Source organism: Delphinapterus leucas, chromosome 7 (genome assembly GCF_059928025.1).
Source record: "Delphinapterus leucas isolate spDelLeu-1000000601 "Yukka" chromosome 7, BTC_Dleu_Yukka2, whole genome shotgun sequence".
Taxonomy (NCBI): domain Eukaryota; kingdom Metazoa; phylum Chordata; class Mammalia; order Artiodactyla; family Monodontidae; genus Delphinapterus; species Delphinapterus leucas.
Genome location: NC_143135.1, coordinates 12,783,522 through 12,801,799, shown reverse-complemented (window position 1 = coordinate 12,801,799; position 18,278 = coordinate 12,783,522). Strand labels below are relative to the sequence as shown.

Below are 18,278 nucleotides of genomic sequence, written 5' to 3'. Positions count from 1 at the left end.
AATGAGAGAAAATATTTGCAAATCATATATCTGATAAGGGGCTAACATCCAAAATATATAAAGAACTCATACAACTTAACAGCAAAAAAACAATCCAATTGAAAAATGGGGGCTTCCCTGGTGGCGCAGTGGTTAAGAATCTGCCTGCCAATGCAGGGGACACAGGTTTGAGCCCTGGTCCAGGAAGATCCCACATGCTGTGGAGCAACTAAGCCTGTGTGTCACAACTACTGAGCCTGCACTCCAGAGCCTGTGAGCCACAACTACTGAGCCCGCGTGCCTAGAGCCTGTGCTCCGCAACAAGAGAAGTCACTGCAATGAGAAGCCCGCACACCACAACAAAGAGTAGCCCCCCGCTCACCGCAACTAGAGAAAGCCCACACACAGCAATGAAGCCCCAATGCAGCCAAACAAACAAACAAAAAACCCAAAAAACCCCACTTCTACAGGGTAGGAACAGATGACCTTAAGACTTCTCAGCTATTGTGCCAACTCATAATGTGCCCCCCAACAATTTCCAAACACCCTAAGGGCAGTTCTGTCCCCAGTTAAGACACTGAGCCAATCCTTGTATCTTCAGTTTCATCTCTTTTCTTTCATGTTGAAGGCTTCATGGTTACCCAAACATGTCTTGTTCTTTTTCTGTTTCCTCTAACTGGAATACTTTGCTTTGATCCTTTCAATTGGATCACTTCTAACTCATCCTTCAGATTTCAGCTTCCGTGTCAACTTCTCTTGGAAACCCTCACTGAACTTCCAGGTTGGGGTTAAGTGTTCCCAGAGGGACCAAGTGCTATGCAATTGCCTGGTTCTATCTTTAACTTCCTCACTAGTCTGTGAGCTCTGAGTGTCTCCATTTGCTCATCACTATATCTCTAATACCAAGCACTATACTTAGCATATGGTAGATGCTTAATGAATATACAATGAATGAATATTATAAGAGGAAAGTGAGAAAATAAGAAACACCCAGTTGTTTATCAGCAGTCTTAAGCAGAGACATGAGTGTTCCAGCAATCATAAAAGTCCCCACTTCTGAAAATCCTTCATAAAATGAAGGCTAAAGATTGTACTTGCATCAAAAACTCAAAGATATGGCCAACAATGTCATAAAAAAAAGTCTCCACCATTCCCACAAGAAACTCCAATCAACTCAAAATATGATTAAAAAATAGTAGGGCTGGGCTTCCCTGGTGGCGCAGTGGTTGGGAGTCCGCCTGCCGATGCAGGGGACACGGGTTCGTGCCCCGGTCTGAGAGGATCCCATGTGCTGTGGAGCGGCTGGGCCCATGAGCCGTGGCCGCTGGGCCTGCGCCGCGGCGGGAGGGGCCACAGCGGTGGGAGGTCCGCGTACCGCAAAAAAAAAAAAAAGAAAAAAAAAATAGTAGGGCTTCCCTGGTGGTGCAGTGGTTGAGAGTCTGCCTGCCGATCCATGGGACACGGGTTCGTGCCCCGGTCTGGGAAGATCCCACATGCCGCGGAGTGGCTGGGCCTGTGAGCCATGGCCGCTGAGCCTGCACGTCCGGAGCCTGTGCTCCGCAACGGGAGAGGCCACAACAGTGAGAGGCCCGCGTACCACAAAAAAAAAAAAAAAAAGTAAACGTTTCTGAGAATCTGAAAAAGAATATATATATATATATATATATATATATATATATATATATAACACAATCACTGGGCTATACATTTGAAACATGACCTTATAAGTCAATTAAACTTCAATAAAATTTTTTTAAAAATGTTTTCTTCTTAGGACCTGCGCAGAAGGGGAGAGGCAGCACATTGAAAGGAGGGCCTCTGGAGTGTGGAGTTCCAGAGTTTCGAGGGAAAATAAATCTTCAGCTCAGAGAGGTCTAGCACTTTCCTCAGTGACTCATGATCAGCAAGTGGCAGATGGAACCAGGTTTCCTGACTTTCACTGTAGTGGGTCACTGTGTCTGAGAGTGATTAGAAGAAATCAAGCAAGTGAACAAAGAAAATTACCTACTGGGTCAATGAAAACCAACTTCTTTCCTCAAAGGAGTGGTTTATGTTTTGAAAAGTACCTTAGGGGGGAGACCTTCAAGATGGCAGAGGAGTAAGACGTGGAGATCACCTTCCTCCCCACAAATACATAAGAAATATATCTACATGTGGAACAGCTCCTAGAGAACTCCTACTGAAGGCTGGCAGAAGACCTCAGACTTCCCAAAAGCCGTGTGACTGAGAGGGTCTTGGTGCTCTGGCCGGGTGTCAGGCCTGTGCCCCTGAGGTGGGAGAGCCAACTTCAGGACATTGGTCCAGCAGAGACCTCCCAGCTCCATGTAATATCAAATGGCGAAACCTCTCCCAGAGATCTCCATCTCAATGCTAAGATCCAGCTCCACTCAATAACCAGCAAGCTACAGTGCTGGACACCCTATGCCAAACAACTAGCAAGACAGGAACACAACCCCACCCATTACCAGAAAGGCTGCCTAAAATCATAATAAGGTCACAGACACCTCAAAACACACCACCGGATGCAGTCCTGCCCACTAGAAAGACAAGGCCCAGCCTCATCCATCAGAACACAGGCACCAGTCCCCTCCACTAGGAAGCCTACACAACCCACTGAACCAACCTTAGCCACTGGGGGCAGACACCAAAAACAACGGGAACTACAAACCTGCAGCCTGCGAAAAGGAGACCCCAAACACAGTAAGTTAAGCAAAACGAGAAGACAGAGGAATACACAGCAGATAAAGGAGCAAAGTAAAAACCCAGAGACCAAACAAATGAAGAGGAAATAGGCAGTCTACCTGAAAAAGAATTCAGAGTAATGATAGTAAAGATGATCCAAAATCCTGGAAATACCATGGAGAAAATACAAGAAACGTTTAACAAGGACCTAGAAGAACTAAAGAGCAAACACACAAGGATGAACAACACAATAAATGAAATTAAAATTCTCTAGAAGGAATCAGTAGCAGAATAACTGAGGCAGAAGAACGGATAAGTGACCTGGAAGATAAAATAGTGGAAATAACTACTGTAGAGCAGAATAAAGAAAAAAGAATGAAAAGAATTGAGGACAGTCTTAGAGACCTCTGGGACAACATTAAATGCACCAACATTTGAATGATAGGGGTCCCAGAAGAAGAAGAGAAAAAGAAAGGAACTGAGAAAATATTTCAAGAGTTATAGTTGAAAACTTCCCTAATATGGGAAAGGAAACAGTCAATCAAGTCCAGGAAGCATAGAGAGTCCCATAAAGGATAAATCCAAGGAGAAACACGCCAAGACACATTTTTTTTTTTTTTTTTGCGGTTCAAGGGCCTCTCACTGCTGTGGCCTCTCCCGCTGCGGAGCACAGGCTCCAGACGCGCAGGCCCAGCGGCCATGGCTCACGGGCCCAGCCGCTCCAAGGCACATGGGATCCTCCCAGACCGGGGCACAAACCCGCGTCCCCTGCATCGACAGGCGGACTCTCAACCACTGCGCCACCAGGGAAGCCCCAAGACACATATTAATCAAACTATCAAAAATTAAATACAAAGAAAAAATATTAAAAGCAGCAAGGGAAAAACAACAAATAACATACAAGGGAATCCCCATAAGGTTAACAGCTGATCTTTCAGCAGAAACTCTGCAAGCCAGAAGGGAGTGGCAGGACATACTTAAACTGATGAAAGGGAAAAACCAACAACCAAGATTACTCTACCCAGCAAGGATCTCATTCAGATTTGACAGAGAAATTAAAACCGTTACAGACAAGCAAAAGCTAAGAGAATTCAGCACCACCAAACCAGCTTTACAACAAATGCTAAAGGAACTTCTCTAGGCAGGAAACACAAGACAAGGAAAAGACCTACAATAGCAAACCCAAAACAATTAAGAAAATGGTAATAGGAACATGCATATTGATAATTACCTTAAATGTAAATGGATTAAATTCTCCCACCAAAAACACAGACCGGCTGAATGGATACAAAAACAAGACCCGTATATATGCTGTCTACAAGAGACCCACTTCAGACCTAGGGACACATACAGACTGAAAGTGAGGGGATGGAAAAAGATATTCCATGCAAAAGGAAATCAAAAGAAAGCTGGAGTAAGTAGCAATTCTCATATCAGACAAAATAGACTTTAAAATAAAGAGTATTCCAAGAGACAAAGAAAGACACTACATAATGATCAAGGGATCAATCCAAGAATAAGATACAACAATTGTAAATATTTATGCACCCAACATAGGAGCACCTCAATACATAAGGCAAATGCTAACAGCCATAAAAGGGGAAATCGACAGTAACACAATAATAGTAGAGCACTTTAACACCCCACTTTCACCAATGGACAGATCATCCAAAATGAAAATAAATAAGGAAACACAAGCTTTAAATGATACATTAAACAAGATGGACTCAACTGACATTTATAGGACATTCCACCCAAAAATAACAGAATACACTTTCTTCTCAAGTGGTCACGGAACACTCTCCAAGCTACATCACATCTTGGGTCACAAATCAAGCCTAGGTAAATTTAAGAAAACTGAAATCGTGGGCTTCCCTGGTGGCGCAGTGGTTGAGAGTCCACCTGCTGATGCAGGGGACACGGGCTCGTGCCCCGGTCTGGGGAGATCCCACGTGCCGCAGAGCGGCTGGGCCCGTGAGCCATGGCCGCTGAGCCTGTGCGTCTGGAGCATGTGCTCCATGACGGGAGAGGCCACAACAGTGAGAGGCCCGCGTACTGCAAAAAAAAAAACAACAAAAAAACTGAAATCGTATCAAGTATCTCTTCCAACCACAATGCTATGAGACTCGATATCAATTACAGGAAAAAAATCTGTAAAACATATAAATACATGGAGGCTAAACAATACACTACTTAATAACCAAGAGATCACTGAAGAAATCAAAGAGGAAATTAAAAAATACCTAGAAACAAATGACAATGAAAACACGACCACTCAAAATCTATGGGATGCAGCAAAAGCAGTTCTAAGAGGGAAGTTTATAGCAATACAATCCTACCTCAAGAAACAAGAAACATCTCAAATAAACAACCTAACCTTACACCTAAAGCAATTAGAGAAAGAAGAACAAAAAACCCCCAAAGTTAGCAGAAGGAAAGAAATCATAAAGTTCAGATCAGAAATAAATGAAAAAGAAATTAAGGAAACGATAGCAAAGATCAATACAACTAAAAGCTGGTTCTTTGAGAAGATAAACAAAACTGATAAACCATTAGCCAGGCTCATCAAGAAAAAACGGGTGAAGGGTCAAATCAATAGAATTAGAAATGAAAAAGGAGAAGTAACAACTGACACAACAGAAATACAAAGGATCATGAGAGATTACTACAAGCAACTATATGCCATAAAATGGACAACCTGGAAGAAATGGACAAATTCTTAGAAAAGCACAACCTTCTGAGACTGAACCAGGAAGAAACAGAAAATACAAACAGACCAATCACAAGCACTGAAATTGAGACTGTGATTAAAAATCTTCCAACAAACAAAAGCCCAGGACCAGATGGCTTCACAGGCAAATTCTATCAAACATTTAGAGAAGAGTTAACACCTATCCTTCCCAAACTCTTCCAAAATATAGCAGAGGGAGGAACACTCCCAAACTCATTCTACGAGGCCACCATCACCCTGATAGCAAAACCAGACAAAGATGTCACGAAGAAAGAAAACTACAGGCCAATATCACTGATGAACGTAGATGCAAAAATCCTCAATGAAATACTAGCAAACAGAATCCAACAGCACATTAAAAGGATCATATATGATAATCAAGTGGGGTATATCCCAGGAATGCAAGGATTCTTCAATATACGCAAATCAATCAATGTGATAAACCATATTAACAAATTGAAGGAGAAAAACCATATGATCATCTCAATAGATGCAGAAAAAGCTTCTGACAAAATTCAACACCCATTTATGATAAAAAACCCTCCAGAAAGTAGGCATAGAGGGAACTTATCTCAACATAATCAAGGCCATATATGACATACCCACAGCCAATATCATTCTCAATGGTGAAAAACTGAAACCATTTCCTTTAAGATTAGGAACAAGACAAGGTTGTCCACTCTCACCACTATTATTCAACATAGTTTTGGAAGTTTTAGCCACAGCAATCACAGAAGAAAAAGAAATAAAAGGAATCCAAATTGGAAAAGAAGTAAAGTTGACACTGTTTGCAGATGATATGATATTATACATACAGAATCCTAAAGATGCTACCAGAAAACTACTAGAGCTAATCAATGAATTTGGTAAAGTACTAGGATACAAAATTAATGCGCAGAAATCTCTTGCATTCCTATACACTAATGATGAAAAATCTGAAAGAGAAATTCAGGAAACACTCCCATTTACCACTGCAATGAAAAGAATAAAATACCTAGGAAGAATCCTACCTAAGGAGACAAAAGATCTGTATGAGGAAAATGATAAGACACTGATGAAAGAACTTAAAGATGATACAAACAGATGGAAAGATACACCATGTTCTTGGAATGGAAGAATCCAAGATTGTGAAAATGACTCTACTACCCAAAACAATCCACAGATTCAATGCAATCCCTATCAAACTACCACTGGCATTTTTCACAGAACTAGAACAAAAAATTTCACAATTTGTATGGAAACACAAAAGACCCCGAGGAGCCAAAGCAATCTTGAGAACGAAAAACGGAGCTGGAGGAATCAGGCTCCCTGACTTCAGACTATACTACAAAGCTACAGTAATCAAGACAGTATGGTACTGGCACAAAAACAGAAGGATAGATCAATGGAACAGGATAGAAAGCCCAGAGATAAACCCACGCACATATGGTCATCTTATCTTTGATAAAGGAGGCAGGAATGTACAGTGGAGAAAGGACAGCCTCTTCAATAAGTGGTGCTGGGAAAACTGGACAGGTACATGTAAAAGTATGAGATTAGATCACTCCTTAACACCATACACAAAAATAAGCTCAAAATGGATTAAAGACCTAAATGTAAGGCCAGAAACTATCAAACTCTTAGAGGAAAACATAGGCGGAACACTCTATGACATAAATCACAGCAAGATCCTTTTTGACCCACCTCCTAGAGAAATGGAAATAAAAACAAAAATAAACAAATGGGACCTAATGAAACTTCAAAGCTTTTGCACAGCAAAGGAAACTATAAACAAGATGAAAAGACAACCCTCAGAATGGGAGAAAATATTTGCAAATGAAGCAACTGACAAAGGATTAATCTCCAAAATTTACAAGCAGCTCATGCAGCTCAATAACAAAAAAACAAACAACCCAATCCAAAAATGGGCAGAAGACCTAAATAGACATTTCTCCAAAGAAGATATACAGACTGCCAACAAACACATGAAAGAATGCTCAACATCATTAATGATTAGAGAAATGCAAATCAAAACTACAGTGAGATATCATCTCACACCAGTCAGAATGGCCATCATCAAAAAATCTAGAAACAATAAATGCTGGAGAGGGTGTGGAGAAAAGGGAACACTCTTGCACTGCTGGTGGGAATGTGAATTGGTACAGCCACTATGGAGAACAGTATGGAGGTTCCTTAAAAAACTACAAATAGAACTACCATATGACCCAGCAATTCCACTACTGGGCATATACCCTGAGAAAACCATAATTCAAAAAGAGTCATGTACCAAAATGTTCATTGCAGCTCTATTTACAGTAGCCCGGAGATGGAAACAACCTAAGTGCCCATCGTCGGATGAATGGATAAAGAAGATGTGGCATATATATACAATGGAATATTACTCAGCCATAAAAAGAAATGAAATTGAGCTATTTGTAATGAGGTGGATAGACCTAGAGTCTGTCATACAGAGTGAAGTAAGTCAGAAAGAGAAAGACAAATACCGTATGCTAACACATATATATGGAATTTAAGAGAAAAAAAAGGTCATGAAGAACCTAGGGGTAAGACAGGAATAAAGACACAGACCTACTAGAGAACGGACTTGAGGATATGGGGAGGGGGAAGGGTGAGCTGTGACAAAGAGAGAGAGAGGCAAGGACATATATACACTACCAAACGTAAGGTAGATAGCTAGTGGGAAGCAGCCGCATAGCACAGGGAGATCAGCTCGGTGCTTTGTGACTGCCTGGAGGGGTGGGATAGGGAGGGAGATGCAAGAGGGAAGAGATATGGGAACATATGTATAACTGATTCACTTTGTTATAAAGTAGAAACTAACACACCATTGTAAAGCAATTATACCCCAATAAAGATGTTAAAAAAAAAAAAAGACAGTATGGTACTGGCACAAAAACAGAAATAGTGATCAATGGAACAGGATAGAAAGCCCAGAGATAAAGCCATGCACATATGGTCACCTTATCTTTGACAAAGGAGGCAAGAACATACGATGGAGAAAAGACAGCCTCTTCAATAAGTGGTGCTGGGAAAACTGGACAGCTACATGTAAAAGAATGAAATTAGAACACTTCCTAACACCATACCAAAAATAAACTCAAAATGGATTAAAGACCTAAATGTAAGGCCAGACACTATAAAGCTCTTGGAGAAAAACATAGGCAGAACAGTCTGTGACATAAATCAGAGCAAGATCCTTTTTGACCCACCTCCTACAGAAATGGAAATAAAAACAAAAATAAACAAATGGGACCTAATGAAACTTAAAAGCTTTTGCACAGAAAGGAAACCATAAGATGAAAAGACAACCCTCAGAATGTGAGAAAATATTTGCAAATGAAGCAACTGACAAAGGATTAATCTCCAAAATGTATAAGCATCTTATGCAGCTCAATATCAAAAAAACAAACAACCCAATCCAGAAATGGGCAGAAGACCTAAACAGACATTTCTCCAAAGAAGATATACAGATTGCCAACAAACACATGAAAGGATGCTCAACATCACTAATCATTAAAGAAATGCAAATCAAAACTACACTGAGGTATCACCTCACACCAGTCAGAATGGCCATCATCAAAAAATCTACAAACAATATAGAGAGGGTGTGGAGAAAAGGGAACCCTCCTACATTGTTGCTGGGAATGTCAGTTGGTACAGCCACTATGGAGAACAGTATGGAGGCTCCTTATAAATTAACAATAGAACTACCATATGACCCAGGAATCTCACTCCTGGGCATATATCTGGAGAAAACCTTAATTTGAAATGATACATGCACCCCAATGTTCACTGCAGCACTATTTACAATAGCCAGGACATGGAAGCAACCTAAAGTTCATCAACAGAGGAATGGATAAAGAAGATGTGGTATATATATACAATGGAATATTACTCAGCCATAAAAAAGAATATTACTCAGCCATAAAAATAATGCCATTTGCAGCAACATGGATGGACCATCATATTGAATGACGTCAGACCCAGAAAGACAAATATCATATGAGATCGCTTATATGTGGAATAAAAAAAAAGGGGCACAAATGAACTTATTTACAAAACAGAAGTAGAGTCACGGATGTAGAAAACAAACTTATGGTTACCAGAGGATAAGTGGGGGAAGGGACAAATTGGGAGATTTGGACTGACATCATAATACACACATATTATACATAAAATAGGTAACTAATAAGGACCTGCTGTATAGCACGGGGAACTCTACTCAATACTCTGTAATGGCCTATATGGGAAAAGAATCTAAAAATAAAAGAGTGGATATATGTATATGTATAACTGATTCACTTTGCTGTACACCTGAAACTAATACAACATTGTAAATCAACCATATTCCAATAGAAATTTTTTAAAAATTTGGTTGATAGAGTTAGTTGGAAACTCTTCTGTCGCTATGAAGGTAAATCTTAAAAGTTCTCATCACAAGAAAAAAATGTAACCATGTGAGTTGATGATGTTAACTAGACTTACTGTGTAAGTCATTTTGCAATATATATTGTACACCTTAAACTAATACGATGTTTTACGTCAATTATATCTCAATAAAACCGTGGGGAAAAAAACAGTAAAAAACTACATTCTGGTATTATATACATGGTGTTCATCAATTTTACCAAAGCTGGTAAAAATACAACTTTTATAAAACTCAACCAAACATACTGAAATGGGAATAATCTAGAAAACAGATTTAAGTATTGATATATTTTGGCCTCTAGAAAGGTATCCTCCCATTCCAATAAACTCAGAAGCATTCTAGTTTATACATTAGTGTAACTTTTGACTTTGGTGAGTGTATACCAGTTTCCCAGAGCTTAAACATGTTAAGGGTGAGCTAACAGATGGTGAATCTGTCCCGTCTTGTACTTTGGTATGTAGAACTTAAAACTGTAATATAGTCTGTCAGAACGGCAAGACCATGACACGTAAGTCACATTACCAATATGATGAATGTTCTCCTTGATGACTTCACATTCTATTGGCCATCTTGGAGCCTGCAGTGGCCCACTGCTGGAGAAAAAAGCAAAGAGATCTCGGGGTTCTCGAAGACGTGAGTTTACTTCACCAAGGTCATCATGAAGAAGCTGTCTGCTCTTAAGTGGTGAATTCAGCATAAGGGAATCTGCCAAAGGAAAAGGGAATGAGTGAACAGTTTCCTTTTCTTCCTTGGGAACTTTACTGCTCAACTGTAACAAATATGTAAGTTTAAGCACTGTATTGATATATTAGCACAGATACGCAATCCTATGACATGTTTCTCCTTCAAAGAGATTTAGTACGGGATGACAGCATCAAAACTATAAAATGTTAAGTTAAAGTTCTGCCTGAGTCTGTTAAACATTTAAATGTAAAGCTTTAGAGTAAGTTAGAAGAAACTTTTTTCTTTTTTTTAAATCAACGTTAATGGGTCAAAGACATTTCAACAGTGGGTTACAAATAAAAGTTACTTAACGTGTGTTATTATTTTTGTCTAGAGAGAGGCAAAAAACTTTCAATTCAACTACTAGCGTTTTAGAAAAAAAGGACATAAAACTTTATTAACTACAGTGAAACAATCTACAAATTAAATTTCAAGTTCATAATATAACCATTCAAAGGACAGAGAGACTTACAAAACAGGGAGGTGGATAGGGGCAGAGGAGTGAGCAGGGGCAGAAGAGAGAGAAGAGTTCTTGGGAAATAAAGAATGGGAAAAAAGGGAGGAAAACAAGGGCGTTCAAGGACAAAGGGGGAAAAAAAGGAAATGAGAGGAAGAATGAAAAGAAAGGGAAAGAGGAAGGAAAGGCTGAAGGCCCCTAGGGTGGTAACTCCCAGCTCTGGTGGGGAGAGCAGGAGGGAGAGACATTTCCTTACAGGAGTTTCCATTTTCTGGTCTGGAAGGACATGAAATACCTCTGCTCACAGCTTCTATCTGTCTGTGCACAGTTGAAGATAGACAGGTAGGCCCTAGAAAGAGGAAGGAAGAGGTATGGTTGGTCCGATGGATCTTTCTTTTTCCTGCCCGTGTCCGCTATACCTTTCCATCCCCCGCTCCCACTTTGGGCCCCTGCATTTCTGTGTCTAAAATATTTCCCCCACTGTTTAATGCAGGGGGAAAAGGCAACAAACATTTGAAAAGATGGTAAAGCTGCTCGATCTCGCTCATAAAGAAATGTAAATCAAAATGACAAGGAGATAACAGTTTTTTACCTAACAGACAGGAAAAACATTTATGTGTTTTCACACTCACCCTGGCAAAGGTGTAAGTAAACAAGTACTCTCATAACTTGCTGACAAAAAGGCAAATTGGTGCAAACTTTCTGGAAAGCAATTTGGCAGTGTCTAGTAAGATCTAAAACACCCAAACCCTTGATTCGGCAATCCCATTGCTAGAAATTACTTTATAGATTTTCTTAACAAAAGCTCGTCAAGATACATATACGAAGATGCTCACTGCAGTAATGTTCAAATAATAAAAATGTGCAAACAACCAAAGCATCCAACAAAAGGGAAGTTAAAATAATTATGACATGTTAATGAGATGGAATACTGTAGGCGCTCTAAAAAAAATGAGGTAGATGTTTCTTGTGCTCATATGAAAAGGCTCTATTTTTAAACAAAAAAAATCAAAGATTATGTATAGGATCCCTATGAGCAATTAAGAAGAAAAAATATATAGACACTTGAGGATATATTTTCTTTTTCCTGAAAAAATTGATTACAACAGTGGCTATATTAAGGGTGGGGCACGGAGAGCTCTTAATTTCCTTTTGTGTTTTTCTCCTACCATTTGAATTTTCTAACCTTATACATATATTTCCTTTTCTTTCTTTTTTGGTTTCTTTCCTCCGTTCCTTTGTTCCTTCCTTTCCTTCTCTTCTCTTTTTTTTTTTTTTTTTTTTGAAACAAGCACATTATAACTCATTCCTTTTTTACCTCCTTTGTACTTTTCTGGTTTAAAAAAACAACAATAACAACATAATAAATGCTTTGCTACAAAGATAAAGAAAAATATCTTCCTCACTCCAATGATCAAAACGGGGGGGGGAGGTGTCAGGTTATCAGTTATACTCTAACTAAAATTCATCTACATTGTTGTGTCACCTCTAGCAGCTGTCTTTGCATTTTACGTTTTTTTATTATATTAAGACTGGCAATTGTTTCTTATCAATGTTATTTCAAGTGTCAGCAAATGGGGCAGGAGGAAGCTGAAGGGGGGTGGTCGGCTGGCTCCTGAGCCATTCCATCTTAACAGTCTCCTTTGCTCAACCCTTGCCTTTCTATTCCCTGCCAGGAGCTCTGGGACACAGAATGAAAAAGCCTTCTGGGCACTGGGATGAGCAAAAATATAAGATACATATTTGAAAATGAAAATGGAATTGCTACATCAAAGGTTAAGTACCATTTTACATTTTCCACCTATTGCCAAACTGCCTTTCTAAAAAATCTTATCTATTCACATTCCTAACAGCAGTGTGGGAGAGTGTTCTCCCACCTCCTGACCGAAAAAAAAATATTTTTTGCCCAAATCTCATAATTTAAAAATGGTACCTTGACATATTGATTCGTATCTTCAATTAGAGGTGAAATTGAGCATCTTTTCATAAAGCTTGTTGACTGTGTTTTCTTTTCTATGAACTCCTTGCTCATGTCCTTTGTCCATTACTCTATTTGGTCATCTTTTACATATTGATTTGTAAGAGTTGTTATGTTAAGGAAATTAACCCTTTGACATATTTGTCACAAAATGTTTTTCCAATTATTTTCCGTGACTAATGGTATTTTTTCTATACAGAAATTAAAATTTTTGCTGTAAAAATTATCAGTGTTATATTTTATGGCTTTTGGGTCTTATGTCATTCATAGATTTTTAACTAGAAAAAGGACACAATCAGATTTGCACATAAAAAAGAACACTGCTGTGTGGAAAATGGATTGGAAGGGGGCATCATGGAACAAGAGAAGCCAAGAGACCAATTATGAGGCTGTTTCAATAGTGAGATGACGGTAGCTGGGGGAGGGTTGGGGTGGGGGAAGGATGTGCAGTAAAGATAAGTGAACTGATGTTTGGTTGGATATGTACTGAGGGAGAAATTCCTACCCTTGGATTCCAGAAGAAACTTGTGGAATCCCTGTAAAAAATTATTTTTGCTTAAGCTGGCTGGAATTGGTTTCCACCACTCTTATGCAAAGAGCCTTAACAAATATATCCACCAAAACTGCATGAAAAAAAATCAATGTGTTACTCTTGACCAAGGCGTTTTAACAAATTTTCTAATAATTTGGAGGAAGATCACCCAGAATGCACAGTATTTTAATTTAAACCTACAAAATCCAAAGCAGATCTAGAGAGAATATTTTTTTGTTTTATTTTTCTTTTCATTTAAAAATTTTCTTTCTTTGTTTTTTAAGAGAGAACATTTTTAAAAATTTTTATTTATTTATTTTGGCTGTGTTGGGTCTTTGCTGCTGCACATGGGCTTTCTTTAGTTGTGGCGAGCGGGGGCTACTCTTCATTGCAGTGCACGGGCTTCTCACTGCAGTGGCTTCTCTTGTTGCAGGGCATGGGCTCTAGGCGTGCGGGCTCAGTAGTTGTGGCTCGCGGGCTCTAGAGTGCGGGCTTCAGTAGTTGTGGCGCACAGGCTCAGTTGCTCCGCGGCATGTGGGATCTTCCCGGACCAGGCCTCGAACCCGTGTCCCTTGCATTGGCAGGCGGACTCTTAACCACTGCGCCACCAGGGAAGCCCCAAGAGAGAACATTTTTCAGTGATGTCAGAAACGGTGGCCAAGGCTGCTCCCTTGGCTTCTCCCACGTTAGGTCACGTTCTCCTGAACACCAGGAGCTGCTGCTCAAGGACGTGAGGGTTCTGGGGGTCATACAACACTGATTATTACTCACATAGACGCTTCTCCTTTTGCAAGGGGTCCGGTATCAAATCCTCTGTTTCCCCAAAAGAGCCACTCAACAGGTATCGAGGATTATTCTTCCCAACATGCTGGTGCGTAGCAGTTTGGTAAACTGCCCCTCTCAGCTAAGAATAGGCAGTTTACTGAAACGTGCTGGAAGGCTAGTTCATCACCTCCAACATGTAGGTCAACACCCAAACCACTACTACTAGCAAACCTTCTTCTAGTCACCACCTGCCACCACAGGCCTTTACAATGAGTACAACCCATTTTCCAAAGAGTTTTCACATTCCAATTTATGTGAACTAAACATCATTTTCTCCATTTCATGCTGAGGAGAAGACTTGAGAAGCAGTATGGTAAAGTGGAAAATTGGGAGGCAGCTATATGACCAAGTGAAGGCAAGTACTCAGAGTGAAAGTGCAGCACTCAGAGTGGGAGCTGCTTTGTCCTGAGGGCTCTGCTGAATCTGGTGAGCTGGAAATTCAGTTTTCAACAAATTACAAAATGAAATAGTTAATAAGAAAGTCTAACAAGGTTGATAGAAATAAAATCAATATAAAAACCTACATTTTAGGGGTTTCCCTGGTGGCGCAGTGGTTGAGAGTCCGCCTGCCGATGCAGGGGACGTGGGTTCGTGACCCGGTCCGGGAGGATCCCACATGCCGTGGAACGGCTGGGCCTGTGAGCCATGGCCGCTAAGCCTGCGTGTCCGGAGCCTGCGCTCCGCAACGGGAGAGGCCACAACAGTGAGAGGCCCACGTACCACAAAAAAACAAACAAAAAAAGCCCTACATTTTATTTCTAAATACCAGGAGCAAAGTTAGAAGATCAAAATTTAAAAAGATATCACTTATAATAGCATACAAATATGCAGTTCTATGAAAAAAATTATAAATCTTATTGGGAGACATTAAGGAGGACCTAAGTAAATTAGAGAATTAGACTATACTAATAGATGGGAGAACCTGGCATTGGGAAATTCTCATTTCTTGTCAAATTTGATCTATAGATTCAATGTAATCCCATATATTTTTTTAAGCATCACAAGCCAATTCTAAAATTATATAAAAAGGTAAGAATAGCCAAGACACTTTTGAAGAACGACAATATGGGAGGACATGTCTTTCCAGATATCAAGACTGTTTTAATGCCATGTGGTGTCATTAAGAAAGGGTGGTGTTGGTGCAAGGACAGACAAACAAACCCTTGTATAAATGGACACGCAACAGAGGTAACACAGCATATCAGTAGGGAAAGGAAGTTCTTTCACTAATGGTGGTGCTGGAAAAATTCATCAGTTTATCCAAGCACAACTCTCTCAGTTGATCAAACAATTTACTTCATGAACCCAGGAAAGGTGATGCTAGATAAGAATGAGATATTACCTTTAAAGTAGCCATAGTACTGGAGGTGATGGTACATAAAGTCTTCATAGGCCTCAGGAAGAGTCTGTGAAACGAGAGGCCATCTCAATCAAGAAAGTGCTTTCATAATTGTAGAGAATTATTATAACAGCCTGTTACAAGAATAATACTGACTCTTAACAAAAATACACAAGCATTGTTTTTACTATACCTGAGAACTTCTGTAAACAAACCATGTGAAAGACATTTGTGCAAATTATTCTATCTTTGGGATCAAGATCTCCAGCCAGCAAAAGATGCCACCAGAATATACCTTCGGATCTAGTATTGGATTTCTGTGGAATGCCTGGAGAGGAGTGTGTACCGACCTGCTGCTTTAGCTCTGTTTCCAAAGCTGGGAACATGTTACTTCTGCATGGTATGCTTAAGACCCGTCAGTGACACCGGCATCCAGCAACAATCCCTGACCAATTTCCAAAAGGGCAGTTGATTACATAGGAGAAGCTAAAAAACCAGAGCAGAACAAGTGAAAAACTGTAGAAATTCACCCACGTCCCCTCCCTCCGCTTCGCAGCTCCCACGCTACTTTAGGAAACTCTGCGGTACCGCTCCGTCTTCCCTGCCAACCCAACCTCTCCTCAGATAAACAAGGACCCGCCACGAGGCCCGATGCGCACCTGAAGAATCTGGGAGAGCGCCTTGTCTTCCAGCCTCCTCCTCCGGTAGCGCCAAGACCCCTGCTGGCCCCATGCTTCTTTCCCCCCCAGTGAGGGAGATGTCCCCCACCAGGTCGCCTCAGGAAAGTGAAAGAAAAGGGGATGAGGGGTCCGGTGCAGTCGTCTCGGGGTGGGTGGAAAAGAAGGTCAAGAGCCCGGAGAGTGGGCTCTGAAAACGGAATTCAGGGATTCAGGGCTTCCTGGTCAGGCAGAAAGTGGCGAAGGTCAGTTTCCCGGAGAGTCGCGGGACGGGGCGTAGAGATCTCCTACGACTGCAGAGGGAAGGTTGCTACCGCCTCCGCGCCCCGGCCCGTCCGGGGCAGCAGGGGTGCGTACGGAGCCTGTGGCGACAGAGGAGCGTGAGCGAGGCGGGGGACACGGTCCGCAGGTAGAGAACCAGTCGCGCACCGACCACAAGACACTCTCGTCACGCTCACGGGACACTGCTTTCCTCTAGGGCTCCAGTTGCCTAGCAACCACGAGACGGAAGCAGGAGGGCGAGGCGGATGGGCGCTTCCGGAGAGCGAGGCTCCGCCTCCGAGGAAGGGATGGGGAACAGGAGAAAAGTCGAAGACTGGCGTTCAGGTACCAAGGATTCACATTCCTCCTTTCCTACAGTATTGCAGCCTGGCTTCTGGGGATTAGAAATTGCATTGATGGGGACTTCCCTGGTGGTCCAGTGTTTGAGACTCCGTGCTTACACTGCAGGAGATACGGATTCGATCGCTGGTTAGGGAACTAAGATCCCGTATGCTCCGTGGCCGGGCCCAAAACAACAAAAAAGCAGCTGTTCCTCAGCTTTAGGAAACTGTTTATTGCTCAAACGGAGCCGCTTTCCCTCTTTCACCTTCTCTCCATCCCAAGGCTAGAACTGATAAATTACCTCCTACATTGAAAACATACTAGTAAATTAAACCACACATTTTGACTATCAAATTGTCAGATTCTAAAAAACGCTCCTTTCTGGCAGGAGAGGGACAAAGGCGCTTCGTCCCTGTACCAATTCCCAGAAGTCTGGAAAACTGTTTGGCACTTAAAGCAAAAGCTTTAATGGCTAGTTGACAGCCTCTATTTCCAGAAATATGCTCTATGCAAATTACAAGAAAAACAATTTGATTTTTTAAAATTTCACGGTATTTTTAAGAATTTGATTTTTTAAAATTTATTTTTATCTTTCCTGCATTGGGTCTTTGCTGCAGCATGCGGTCTTTTTCTAGCTGCAGCGAGCGGGGGCCGCTCCCCGTTGCAGTTGCGTGGGCTTCCCACTGCAGTGGCCTCCACCCTGGGAGCATGGGCTCCAAGCACGAGGGCTCAGTAGTTGTGGCTCGCAGGCTCTAAGAGCACAGGCTCAGCAGCTGTGGTGCACGGGCTTAGCTGCTCTGCAGCATGTGGGATCCTCCCAGACCAGGGATCAAACCCGTGTCCCCTGCATTGGGGAGGTGGATTCTTAACCAATGCGTCACCAGGGAAGCCCAGAAAAACAATTTATATACAAAATGGTCACCGAAATACATAACGGTAAAAAACCAACACACAAGCATACATGACACTGATTAGACAATTATATGCATATAAATATACTAGAATAAAATTCTAACTATTGTTGTCTTTGGTTAACTTTACATGACTCTAAGTATACATAACTTTTGTAATTAGTGGAAAAAATATAAAGCACCTTTATTTTTTTCACAATATTAACCACATTACATCATTTCCAGGATTTAAGTAGGCCGAACACTAGCTAATATTACAGACTACAAGCTCCAAAATTTAAGTCACACCCTCTGGTACTAGAGGCTTGTTTTTCTAACCCCGTCCTCGCACCCCGCAATGGGCTCAAGATCCTGATGCTTTTGTTTCCTGGAGCTGTTCTTCAATGTTTGCACATACCTTACACTATAGTTG

General features: G+C 41.1%; 1 protein-coding gene across 1 annotated transcript in view; it reads right to left on the bottom strand.

Annotated features, from left to right (window-relative positions):
- The window catches only part of AGBL2 (AGBL carboxypeptidase 2), a 46,574-nt gene extending 28,323 nt beyond the window's left edge, over positions 1 to 18,251 (bottom strand). The window contains 7 exon segments of the mRNA XM_089914855.1: positions 10,344 to 10,526; positions 11,297 to 11,350; positions 14,283 to 14,392; positions 14,394 to 14,415; positions 15,679 to 15,742; positions 16,026 to 16,161; positions 16,335 to 18,251. Of these exon segments, the coding sequence (XP_089770981.1) occupies positions 10,344 to 10,526; positions 11,297 to 11,350; positions 14,283 to 14,392; positions 14,394 to 14,415; positions 15,679 to 15,742; positions 16,026 to 16,061 (469 nt within the window). The 5' untranslated portion in view covers positions 16,062 to 16,161; positions 16,335 to 18,251.
- Positions 18,252 to 18,278: the final 27 nt, after the last annotated feature.